Source organism: Strigops habroptila, chromosome 4, assembly GCF_004027225.2.
Source record: "Strigops habroptila isolate Jane chromosome 4, bStrHab1.2.pri, whole genome shotgun sequence".
NCBI lineage: Eukaryota > Metazoa > Chordata > Aves > Psittaciformes > Psittacidae > Strigops > Strigops habroptila.
This window is the reverse complement of record NC_046358.1, coordinates 56223050-56236454: the sequence shown is the minus strand read 5'-3', so window position 1 is coordinate 56236454 and position 13405 is coordinate 56223050. Positions and strand designations below refer to the sequence as shown.

Here is a 13405-nt window from a genome sequence, read left to right as displayed (position 1 = left end):
CCTTCAGAAGCAATTTAGGACACGGTTCCAGCTCCCATGGCTGCAGCCGAGGTACAGACGCTGCTGCTGAAGGAAGAGCTGTGACAACAGCAGGGCTCAGAGGCCCTTTTCTGCTGCCTGCTGAAACGGGACTCCTGTATCTCCAACAGGTAATTATTTTTACACCGATTTTGTATTGAGGCACAAACCAAAAATGCCAGGATACTTTTTTATCCTTTTTCCATATTGGTGCTTTTAATACAACTGCCACTCTCCAAGTACCCACATGCTTTCGGGAGGTAAGCAATAACACGGGGATGCTAATGTCCCATACTCTGCTTCTGCTAGCAGCTCCTCCTTTCTAAACCTCCTCTACCTGAAAATACCCATTTTTTTGTGGCGTGCTGCTGTGCAGGGCAGCATAACTGTCCCCAGCAGCTCTCACCAGTACTCTGCAGGGGATGGCTGGCTGTGCCACACGCGCTGTATGAACCTAAGAGCATTTGAAATTAATTTGGCTAAGTGGACCAGCCGTCAGTGTAACTCTCTACTCTCACACGCTCCCCATGCCTGTGCGGTGAAATGGCTTTGCTCAAGAGCTCTGTCACCTTGTGACGCATGGGTCACAACTCTTTTCTTTTGTAAGGCCTACATAAAAACGTTTCTGCTTTAGTATCACATTCCTACCTGTTTCTTACACTTTCAATGGCCTGAAAGCTAAGACATTTGTTTTGTTTTGTTTTTCAGGCAAGCAGTGGTGAGCCACAAGAACACAATTTTTGAGATTATGGAAATGTCCTGAAAACTAGTTTCAGAAAACTGAAAGTAGCCAACCTAACCTATGGAAACAGGATTGGGCAGCATTTACAGAGATACAGCTACATCAGACTAAGTGCTGTAAAAATACAATTGGTGTGCAATAATTCAGAATCACACTAATGTCACATTAAAAAAAACTAATGTTTAAAACCAAAGTGCATTGTATAACAAATATTAACTAAAGCGTTCAAGTTTTAGAATAGATGATGTAAGAGAAGGCTATTCAAAAATACAGCTTCTATCTCCTTCTCAGTTAAAGTCCACAGAGGGAGACGCAAAGCAATTCTTAAAACATCCCAGCCACCAGCTATGGCTTGCTTCAGTCATATATGAAGTTTTTTTTCTTTAAAAAAGATTGAAGAATTTAAGCTTTCAATAAACCCCTCGCCCTGAAATGTCAAAGCTGCAGTTTCCTTCCCAAACTCAACCTAAATATAACTGGTGCTGTGTTGCTTTCTGCAGTCTACTGACACAGGTATTTAGTGAGGGTAAGTGGCAAACTGAAATTCAGAAACCCTATTGTATAGACTTTAACTAATAGATTGCTAATCACTTCAAGTGGGACAAAATCAAATGGAACAATTCAGAGTTTGTACACAGAAGAAAGTATTTTTGAAGATAAGACAGAGGAGAGGAAAAAAGGAACAAAGAAAGAAAGAAACACCAGTTACAGTTTTAAAAGAAAGTTTATTTCCAAACTGAGAGCACATAAGAAAGGGAAGTACTGAATAAATACGTAACTATAACAAAATGCATAGTTGCTATATAAGGACTGCATTTGTAGGCTTTATATATGTGCTGTTCTGAATTTGCATCACTTGTTTTTTTGCTGTGGTTTAATGGGACCATAAACGGTTGCATTGTTTTTCCCCCAGACAGAGACAACTCTCTTGTCTTGCCCATCATGACACCACTACAATGAGCATTAGTAGGCCTACAGCCTAACTAAAAAGCACCGCAGAGCCGATTCCCTTAGACAGAGAGCACATTAGCAATCATCACAGGAGGAGGAGAGGTGAGCAGGGAAGAGCTCTGCAGGCTTCCACTGTGCCATACTCTGAGCCGAATTCATCACAAATTCTCTGAAGCTGAGAACTGCACCTTTGAGCCTTGCAAACTAAAGCCCTGATCCTCCAAATGAATGTAACAGCGCGTAACCTTATGTCCAGGTGGTGCCTGACAGGTACTCCTACAAATTTGAGTGGTTTGAGGGTTTTCAGGATGTATTTGCAGAAGTTGCTTCTGTTTTTTTGGGTTTTTTTTTTGTTTGGGGTTTTTTTTTTTAAACAATAGTTGCTTTAAAATTAAAAAATAAGCGTATCAGTCTGGTGCACTGAAGATTTTGCTACCAGAAATACTTATCTGGGGCAGTACACATTCAGCAACAAACAGCTGCTTTTAACTAGGAGTTTTCAAGCTCAAGGGAAACAGTTGTTCCCTCTTTTGTGGGTAGCAGAGGAACCCAAATAATGATGAATGGAAAAGAAATGGAACAATGGCTTGTTTGGCTGTCAGAGGGAACTGCCACAGAAGAGGGTACACTGCTATCTTATCAGGATTTCTTGCACTCACAAGTTCATCTGCAATCCCCCAAAACCTCTTTGATCAAATTGGAAGAGTTCTGCCAAAAACTGGATTAAATCCATTCTGCGTCAGCCAGCACAGTTGTGAAACTATAATGAGTTCATCTTACTGTAAGAAGGGTAAATGGAGTTAAAAAGCAGAAGAGACGGAAGGTCAAGTTGTTTATATGAAAAACAGAAACACTAGAGCCACCTGTGCCAAGGCTCTTGCTGGAGAACCAGGAGCAGGGACAGATCTGTGCTATTTCTGGCTTTTCTTCCGGGTTTCAGCAGGTACCCAAGGACCGGCTTGTTGCCAGTGCCAGTGATGGCATTCCAGTGTTCATGGAAGACCTGGTATATACAGGGCTAACGGGTCTCAGTAGTAGTGTGCCAACTGGGAGATGTTGTCTCTGGGCCACCAACAGTTTAAAGGTTATTTTATCTGAGGTTGTGCTGCTAACAGCTGCTGTTAGCTGGCAACCTCTTTTCTTCATTACAAGATCCAGAATTGAATTGGTTCTCCACCAAAGGTGGACTTTGTGTCCAAAGACATGCCTGTAGGTGATGCTGCCAGTCCTTTTACTCTTTTAAGCCTGTAGTCTGCATGCAGATAGAGCATTTTTTAAGGATGTATTCACCCAGGAAGTGTAAACAGTAAGAGCAAGAGAACAAGGTGGAGAACAGAATAGGGAATTTGACAGCACCTAGGAAGCCTCCCAAAGTAAAGAGCAGCTTCTGGGCCCACAACCTGGGAATTTAAGGGAAGATCTGAAGATACTCAGAAGTCATAATACACAAGGTTCATTAAAAAACCCCACAGGCTTTGCCAAGCAGTCACATACAATTCAGTATTTCTCTGTGACTGAGAGCACGCTCTTTTTAGTGACTCCCTTTTCACCTGTATGCTTGACTCTTAACACTTGAAATCTCTGCTTACAAAGAAAATGGCAAAAGAATCTGAGAATTGTATTCAGATCAGAAATTTCCTCCATAACATACTAAAAGTAGAAAAGACAGAATGATTGCCATGACTGAAACCAGGTATAATTAGAATGCCCCATTCCTGTGCTGAAGTGAAGTTAAAATGATCTGAATAGAACATAAATCTGCAATTAAAAAGCTCAAAATATCTAACGCACATAAACTAAATAGTCACTACTAATTTCCCAGAATCACTAACCTTCTTTCTTTTTCTCCTTCAGGGAACATGCAAATCTTAGAAGAGGTACTCAACCTTTTTTTCAAATTTACTACTATTCATTTTAAAAATTTCTTACACATTATCATTTAAGGTGAGACATTTTTCCAAGCATTTTTTGAGATGCAGATAAAAAGATAGTAGCCTAGTAAAAGCTTCAAGAAGTTCAGCCACCTTCTTCCCACTAACATCATCCTTAGGAAGCTATATACATTAAAAAATCTGTCTCTTACTGTCTTGAATATACAGTTGAAAACAAAAAACAGCCAATCCTGTCTGTCCCAGCCTTGTACTTTCAGAAAGCACAAGGCTGACAAACCTGTCTTGTACTTTATGATTTTTCAGTCATTACAACCTATATTAAAATCTGCATTAGCTCTATACGAAAGCAAAGAGCTCACTGGAGATGTAGCTTTGGAACACTGTCTTCTCCAGGAGATTTCTACAGCCATGTGATAGTTTCTGTTACACCAGCAGACCTGCCAGATGTTAGGCCTCTCTTCCTATCTTGCTTTACTAAGACAGGGTCAGAAGCCTCTCAGCCAAAAACTATAGAATCAAGCAGTAACATCGTGGAGAGTCTAAAACTCCCCAGAAAAATAAGTAGAATACAGCAGTCAGTCAACCTAAGGGCTGGCAAGGGATTTAAACAAAGGAAAGGGGAAAATGTTAGGGTTTTGACAGTAACATTTTTGTTACAGAAAAAATTCTGCACAATCACTTCTGCCCTGAAAGTGTAAATGTTTTGCCATTCCTTTGAGTAAAGTTATTCAAATAATCAATCCAGAACAAAAATAATCCAAATAAAATCTTACTGCTTCAGAACCTGAGATGGATGGGATTTAAGGGGGTCACAGTTCCATTAGAGATGAATACGCAAACTGCGTAGGACAAAATGTTTGCTTGTTGATAAAAGCTTGTATGTTTATTGGGATAATTAAAGTCTGCTTTGAGTATAGCCCTCAGTTGAAAAAGTCTGGTATCACATTCCCGATAGGGTTAGGTGTCAGCCACTTACTCCTAATGCTGATGATCTAATTAGACTGTTAAGTTTTCCTTTGGCTAAGTGAACTTTACAAGCAGAATGAAAAACAGCATCAAAGGAATGTCAAACTGCTGGCAAGGCCTAAGCTACATTTTACAATACACATAACGCAACAAAGAAAAATGCTTGTTTCTATGTATTATTTGGAGTGTAGTTTACTATACAGGACACAAGAAAAGTAGCTCTTGATTTTTTGGTCTTTTGTAATAGGGGTCCATACAGAAGGTTTTCATAGATGGAGCAAAAAATACTGTTGGGGGATCTAGTGTTCAAATATATAGTACTTTGCAAAAAAATAGAAATACCTTCCTATGAACAACCAGCTGAAGTTTGAATTTATGCATCTGCAAAGACACGGCATGTGTTAATTTCTATCTTTTTCAGGACAAAAGATGCATGCTGAATAAATACATTTTTAAGGTTCCAGACAACTGTAAATAAATATTACAGAACATTTAATTGTTTTCATTCAATGACAAACTAAGAGTGACTGAATAGGTTTGTTATAGGGCACTTGGTCAACCCAAAGTGTGCAATCTGACTAACAGCTGTAGTGCTGAAGTTGCCAGATTCCGAAACGCTGTTTATCACATCCTGACTCCATACCATCTTTTCCTGGTGGCTGAATACCATTTAAATATCTTCCTGTCCCTGGGAAGGATCCCTGACTCTGCGCTCAGAGCAGTACAGAGCATGCAGAGTGATTTTTTCATGTTCTAGGACGGCATGACCATCACAGAAAACGGAGCATGCAGTCAAACAAGTGACTCCCGGCAGTATTTGAGGAGTTATGAGGGTTTGGAACTGGAGTAAAGTCTAGGAAGAATGGCTTTCCAAGCTCAGACATTTTGTTTATCTGGACTATCAGCTCTGACCTTCTCTTGTGTGCTAAGCAGACACCACATGCTTTTTCTTCCACACTGTGCCTGAGTATCTCTGGTATCGGTCAGCTGATCAGTTGCTGAGATTAATTACACCATAAGGGATTATGGCTGTTTACAACTTTAAACAGGCTTCAGGATTTACTCTTATAAAAGCACTCTCTTTCAGCGTCAGCCTATTCATGTGTGCTTTGGCATTAGCTCTTTAGGGCAAAACCTGCCCTATTGTTATGTGTAGTGTGCCTGGCACAATAGGTCATCAGCCTGGAGTACCGAAAATAATTGCCTCTCTCTTTTTACTATCGGGAGAGGCACTCAACTACAGGAAAGAAAAGCAAAGCCACAGTGGTGAAGTACTGTAGAAACATTTAAAAGGGAAGAGCTGACTGCAGAGGCTAGAGAAACTTTGGTTTTATTCCTTTAAGGGAGAAGTTTGTATAGGCTTGGAAGTCAAATCTGAAAGAAAAATTGTGACTGGGAATGCTGGAAATGTAGGAGCCAATTTGTAAGAGGAAGTAATACACTGAGTTGCTGTATTTTATAGGATTCCTCTTTTATATATTATTTCCTTCTAGTGTGCCAAAGCATTCCTGTTGAAGTAGAACTTTCAAAAAGAGGAGTAAAATCTATGGGGAAAGGATAGAGATTTCTACTGCCAAAAGCCCAACCCTTTTAGTTGTATTTTTTGTGTCCTCCTGAAATCCTTTCCAATATTCCTACCTAACCTGATTTCATTCTGTCCAGTCTCCATACAGGACTTTCTGACACCATCAGGCAGCATCAGCTTACCAAAACAGCTCCTTGCACTGCGCTCTGAATGGAAGCAGGGCAGAAAATCACAGAGGTCTCTCCACTCTCAAAACAAGTCCATTATGAATACAGGTCTCACAGCGAAGACACACGTAGTCACCTCAGCTTCTCTTTAAACACCAAGCACCCTAAGTCAGTCTGGCTTATTTATTCAGTAAGTATCTTTTCTTTTATAGGGGTAGCTAGCACAACATGGAAGCACAACCTTTGACTTGGGAGTTTTGCAAGAGTAACTGGTAAGATACCAGTAAGATAAATAATTAAAAAAATACTGCAGCTTTTCCTGACTGAGCTAGTTCTGAATGCCTTGCAGCAAACCAACTAGTATGAAAGAGGAAGAATACTCACGTTTGTACAGTGGTCAGAAAATGTCCTGGGAAATGAGAAGTAAGAACTGAAGTTACTTCTTTCCTAGAGTCAAAACAGTGGCTAGAGCCACTCTTCCAGCCACCATTTCCAGAAACTATTAAGCAATAAAATGTAAGGAAAAACAACCTTGAACGATCATGTCAAATGATACATCTTTAATGTCTAAAAGGTGATAAGTACTAAGAAACTGATCTAGTTGACAGGCAATGAATCCTCCTTGCATAGTACATTTATCTCCATGGGATATCAAGAATTACAACACTTCAGGAAAACTGGCACCTAGGTGAGCAAGCAGCCTCAATCCTGTACAAAAGTTACAGAAAAACCTCAATGTTTGCAAGTTTTATTTTGTAATAGATCCACACCTATCCCACAGTACCATATTCTTTCACTGCGCTTTTCAATTGGTCATCTGTACGAAAAACATAAAAGGCTGCAACCCACTCAGTAATACAGTAATTCACAATAAATTAGCTTTGTTCTATTTAAACTTGGCCTTTTTGAGGTCAAATACCTCAAGGTATGTAGTTACGGACTTCATTTTTTATGTAAAATGTGTACCTCACAATATTTATAAAACAATTACTTGATTAACACTTCGTCCAGAAGATGTTTACTCCTTCCCTTGAGAAGGTAAAAGATGAGGCTTCAGTTTCAGACGTGCTCTTGCCACTTGTCTGAAATAAGCACTGAATCTTACATGAAGCCAAAAAATTTGAACTTGCTTAACAAGCTTACTAACAAGACAAAAGACATTTTTCCATATATAAAAAAAAAATTAGTTGCTTTTTACTGTATGTGTTAGACATATCTACAATGGATTTTTTCCTTTTACAGAATGATAGGCATAGAGAGGCATTGTACTTACATCATCATTAACTAATCCATTTTTTCTAGTAACTTGTGTCCTGATTTTCACAAGCACTGATTATCAGCACATCCTGGGTACTGAACGGTAGCAGCAGGCACTCAGAACTGTTGAAAACAGACTATTAGTACTTGTATTTTTGCTGCAAATGCACCATTTGAAAAGTAAACTTACCTCTTGAAAACAGGCATGTTTACTTTTTAAGTCAAAATCGGTTGACTAATTACTAATTACTTACTACTTTAATCATTCTTGTAGTGCTTTAGAATGTTTAAAGTAACTATTAACACTAATTACTTAATACACTATAGTGGATTACGATCAAAATTAATATGTCAGAAATTAAGTTTATGATAAATAAACTTTGAAAAATTTATACATGGCCGTAAATAAATAATTTGAACTTCAGTCTCATTAAAAAGTAAAACAGTATGTCACACAACAATATCATCCTAGCTAGACAATACAATCTTGCTATATTTTATTGCATAATAATTTGAGAGTAACATCTTAAGTAAAATATGTAAAGAAACAAAAATCATTAGATTTACTTCCTTTAATATTGAACAACCAAAGTGTCTCCTTTGTACATAATCCAATTTAAAGATAATATAATTAGCACTTCCAGCATTAACAGTCTGTATTTACAATGAATGAGATGGGGTAGATAATCTAAAGAGTATTCAAATCCGTATGAAACAAATCAAAATATGAAGATTTACAGCTGGCTCAAATCCAAGACTTTTCCGTTTATGGAATGCAATTTAAAAGGCTCTTGTCATCTTTATTACTTGTAAGGGTTCCTGAAATGATGATTTTTTCAATAGTATTTTAAACATTTGAGTTCTTCAGTAATGCCTTCATTATTTGCACATGACATTAAAAATGAAATCCAATACTTCTATTTGATTTTTCACTTGCTTGTAGACCAGTCTGAAATCTGATGAAAGGGTAACAAGGAAATTTACTATATAATCCTAATTTCATATTCCTGAATATATAACAGTTGGAAGCAGGTGATGTCAGTCCATTCCAAGGGTTATGTACACAAAACTTACAAAATGTTCTTCACTCTTGCATAAAATGTGTACACAGTTTCAGTGAGTGGGGAACTTCAAAGTTTTTATGAGTTGCTGCTGGCATGGACCTTTGTTGATTGAAAATAAAATACCTTTCACTCTATTGTTCTGGCAGCAGTTTTAGAAGTTAATCATCAATCCCTGGTGTTTCACCCTGTTGTATTCTGGAGGCTATTCTAATGGCTTCTTCCAGAGACTGTTGTTCTCCAAGCTGAAACAAATGCATTTAAACATAAATAAATGCAAAATGTTACATATGGATATAGATGTGTAAAAAAAAAATTTTATATATATATTAAAGATGAAGGCAAATATCTAGATATGGATCAATTCTTTAGCACAAATAAGTGTGAACAGGAGTCACACCTCTTCTGGGTAATATATACTAGCAGCTATCTAATCAGCATGGCAATTAACATAGCTTCTGATAGCAGATTAAACTGAGTTTCTATGTATCTTCTGAATAAGTTTTCTTCAAAGAACTGCTGCATGGTAAACACATTTCATGACACACAAAATAGATGATATTTCAACTTGGCAGATACAACAAAGCCGAGATAAGACTTTCAAAAGTCATGGTGGCTGTTGCATTACATTTTAACATTGGTAAAGCAAACATCCATGTTCATTTTTCTTAACTCTTGCAGAAGGTCAGCTCTTTGGAACACCATATGACATTAATATATGTAAAAAGTGTAAATTTATTGCAGAATCCTGAATATGTAAGAAAAGCAGTCATGATGACACTGATTCTACAGTAGCTTAGGAAGGAAGTTATCTTGTAGTACAACTACAAGGTCATTAATGTATCTGGCATGGTCAGAGGCAGTATCAACTAACCCTGAATAAAGACACAATTTTTGGAAGAATATGTACACTGTGCACATATATCCAGTGATGGGAACACTGAAGACAACCTCAATCTATGAAAAACAAAGCTGGTTATTAATCTGTTGGCTCAGGATAAAAATGCATGAGAGTGTGAAAAGGAAAACCAGATTATTTGACAGATGGACAGACCTCATGGGACAGTTCTAAATACTGATTGTCATTTACAGTCACTAGCGCTCACATTCTGGAGCTATGCAAAGCAAGAGCAGCTCTGTTATCGTCTCCTTAGGACTTCAATCTGGCTGTGAGGCTGCTGGCTTTATCAATACTTAAAACCAAATGGATTAATTTATTAGTATGAAAGTACAAAGGAGAAATAATTAAGAACTCATGAATAATCAATAATATATTAATTCTGAATTTTCTCTCTGCTATTTGTATTGTATATTTTAAATTTTACTAAACTAAAGGTACTTCACCAAAAGCTTCATTGCTGGTAACAAAAAAGGGGCATGTTCAGAAAGTGCTTATGTTTTTCTTTCACTTGAAGGACACACTGCTGAAGGTGTAAGTTACTGTTTTATTTTCTTCCTCTCATGCAAACAGTTGCCTTCGTATACGCTTTCTCTTATACGCAGTTTTGATTACTGCCAAAAGACAGGAGTTCAGAATTAAGATCTTGATTTTCATTGCTCTTCAATCAGCATCTGACTTGCTATTTTCCAGTTAACAAAGGGGAAAATAACAATCTCTCATTTTTGCTTGAAGATATTAACATGATGCCTTTCAATCTGAAGTCTTTCAAGAGAGTAGTGTGCATAAATACACTTAAACTGCAGCATTAATGCTGAGACTCAAATGCTCAAAGGTTTTGATCTCACATGAGTTTCAACAAATCTGAACAGTTTGAAGGAATCAGACTTAACTTGCTGTTACTTCCACATGCAAAGTATATTTTACCCCCTGGAAAGGAAAACTGTGAGTGTATTTTCTGCATTTCTTTTTCTATTTGAAGATACTTCCAAGAACCTTTCAAGAACATGTATAAACTTACACTGCTTAATATTGATTTGTTTAGAAACTCTTTTGAGCATTTCCTCTCTGCATAACCACACTAATGTTTTTATATTGGTATTTAACAGAGCTAAAGCCCATCATGCAAACCATACTCAGGACAGTTGCATATACTTAACTCCCTTTGAAATTCATAGGGTGTATCACATTCACGAAAATTATCCTCCTCCTAATTGTGTACCCTCCCAGGATGTATGGTTCCTGTGATTTCCCATGTTGTCTAGTACAAAATGTGTCTGTGGTGATATCCAGGCAACAACAGGATCAAACCCACAAAGTGTTGAGTCCCAATTCCACCGTAAATTTGAATACCAAAATAGCTTCATTACATTCCCACTGGACTTCTTATTTATGCACATAGCAAAGCACAGAGTCAAGATAGGTATTTGCTATCCTGCAAATATTGCCAAAGTATTAGGCAGTATTTGCAGGACTGATACTACTATGCAACCCAAAGTTTAAACTAATTCAACTCCTTTTATTTTATTTGGAGTTTAAAATTGGCTTCAGTCACTGGAGTGGCAATTTCCCCCAAATCCTTCAGTCATTTATGTGAACCTTGACTGCAAAGTCATTTAAAGAGTTTCATTCAACCCTCCAGTCAACTCAAGCTTCCCTCTGAATAAAGTATTCACAAAAATACTTGTCTAGGTTTTGGTTACTTTCCAGATAAAAGCTTAATTGGTGCTTGGTTTCCACCTGCTTTTAAATTAGCCCAATTTAAATTAAACTCTTTCATACCTAGAAATTACTCTTCCATTACAGTGTTTGGACAATGTGAGGAACTATTTATAGAGACTGCTGCTTCTACTGTGCTGGTCTGACAGCTAAACAGAAGGTTACTTATTTCCAGAGATTTCTGACCATTCATCTTTCTTTATAACTGTTTACACTTTTCTGCTATTAGCATTTCAAGGTTCAAATAACAAGTTCACTAATTTTATATGTATAAGTTCATAGCAATTTACCCTTGAGGGTTTGGGTTTATGTATCAGCTCTATCGAATGAAAGTGCTTTTCCACTGAAAACCTGTGACTTCATGACTGATTCGGTTGACCTGAAGCTTGGCCCTCCCCTAACCTCTCCCTTTTTTGTAAGTTCTACAAGTAGATTTGGAAAATCAGGTGCTTACTATTTCTCTTTCTAATCCTATATATTATTTAGATATGAGATCATATGGTTATGGGCTATGGGCTATTTTTTTTTAGGGGAGCCAAGCTTATCAGAATAATTTTGTTACATGACTAGGAGCTTCTAGTTCTAGAAGTAAGAAACACTCCAAAAACCATCTATCACCATCTTACCTGTACTGCAATTTGTGTTCCATTGGATGTAGCCAACAATGTGACGGGTCTAGTTTCTGTAGTCACTAAATGGTGCCCATGTTGCTGATGTCCCATGTCTGACGAGGCGCTATGAAATGCTGCTAAGTCTTGAGCCACAATAGCAACCTTCAATACCAAAGGAAGAATCAACTGGATGACAGATCTGTTACAGTTACTGACCTCATACAATGGTTATCTTCAAAGTTAAATTCAAAGCTGTGATCATGCATGAGCATAATTTTGTTGTGTAAAAGATACGTTTTTTAAAGAAAGATTGCCATCGTGTTCTCAAAGTTACCAGTTAGCTCTCAAAATATGAATATCCTCAGAACTGCACAGAAATTCAGTAAATGTGCCCATAAGCCTGTGATTATGTATACATACAGAGCATAGTGATTAGTAAGTATATTCATTTTCATCTGGTGCATTTTTAGAACAGTGGAATGCATTATTAAGTTAAAGATTAAAAATGATGTCACTGTATTTCTACTTTAAAAGCTAGCTATTGTATATTAAAAACAAACCCACAAATACATACTTACACAAATGCTTCCTATTGCCAAATTAATTACAGTCCCATAATACTAAGTCATAATGTTACAGTTCATACTGGATTCTATTCTTAGTTTTGCCACTACGTGACTTTGGGGAAAATACTTAACATTTCCAGGTCTTATTTTACATGCATGCACCTAAATGAATTACCAGACTGGTACCTTAATCTTTTTCTTGGTGCCCAACTGTTTTTAGAACATTCTGCCATATGTTGATGTATAGCAATGGAGTAAAACACATCATATGTATGAGTGTGAATATGAATAAGCATTCCCCTTATGTGAGGGGAATGCTATGGCCAGGTGTTGAAAACTGGTTTACTTAGATAAATCCATGTGAATGGCGGAACTGTGATGGCTTAGATAGAATCATAGAATGGTTAGGACTGGAAAGGACCTTAAGATCATCTAGTTCCAACCCCCCTGCCATGGGCAGGGACACCACACACTAAACCATGTCACCCAAGACTCCGTTCAACCTGGCCTTGAACACTGCCAGGGATGGAGCATTCACAACTTCCTTGGGCAACCCATTCCAGTGCCTCACCACCCTCACTGTAAAGAACTTCTTCCTTATATCTAACCTGAACTTCCCCTGTTTAAGTTTGAACGCATTATGCCTTGTCCCATCACTACAGTCCCTGACAAAGAGTCCCTCCCCAGCATCCTTATAGGCCCCCTTCAGATACTGGAAGGCTGCTATGAGGTCTCCACGCAGCCTTCTCTTCTCCAGGCTGAACAGACCCAACTCTCTCAGCCTGTCTTCATACGGGAGGTGCTCCAGCCCTCTTATCATCCTTGTGGCCCTCCTCTGGACTTGCTCCAACAGCTCCATGTGCTTCATATGTTAAGGACACCAGAACTGTGCACAGTACTCCAAGTGAGGTCTCACGAGAGCAGAGTAGAGGGGCAGGATCACCTCCTTTGACCTGCTGGTCACGCTTCTTTTGATGCAGCCCAGGATACGGTTGGCTTTCTGGGCTGCGAGTGCACACTGAAGCCGACTCA

The 13405-nt window shown here is 38.1% G+C and overlaps 1 protein-coding gene across 6 annotated transcripts in view; it reads right to left on the bottom strand.

Annotated features, from left to right (window-relative positions):
• Positions 1–6806: 6806 nt before the first annotated feature.
• Positions 6807–13405, bottom strand: part of ZNF143 (zinc finger protein 143) — a 42225-nt gene continuing 35626 nt past the window's right edge. For 5 of the 6 annotated variants that reach the window (XM_030482208.1, XM_030482213.1, XM_030482212.1 and 2 more), the window contains 2 exons: positions 11823–11969; positions 6807–8824 (listed from right to left, as the gene is read on the bottom strand). In XM_030482208.1, the coding sequence (XP_030338068.1) occupies positions 8741–8824; positions 11823–11969 (231 nt within the window). In that variant the 3' untranslated portion in view covers positions 6807–8740. The remainder of the gene's footprint in view (positions 8825–11822; positions 11970–13405) is intronic. The other variant, XM_030482209.1, reaches the window with a different exon arrangement.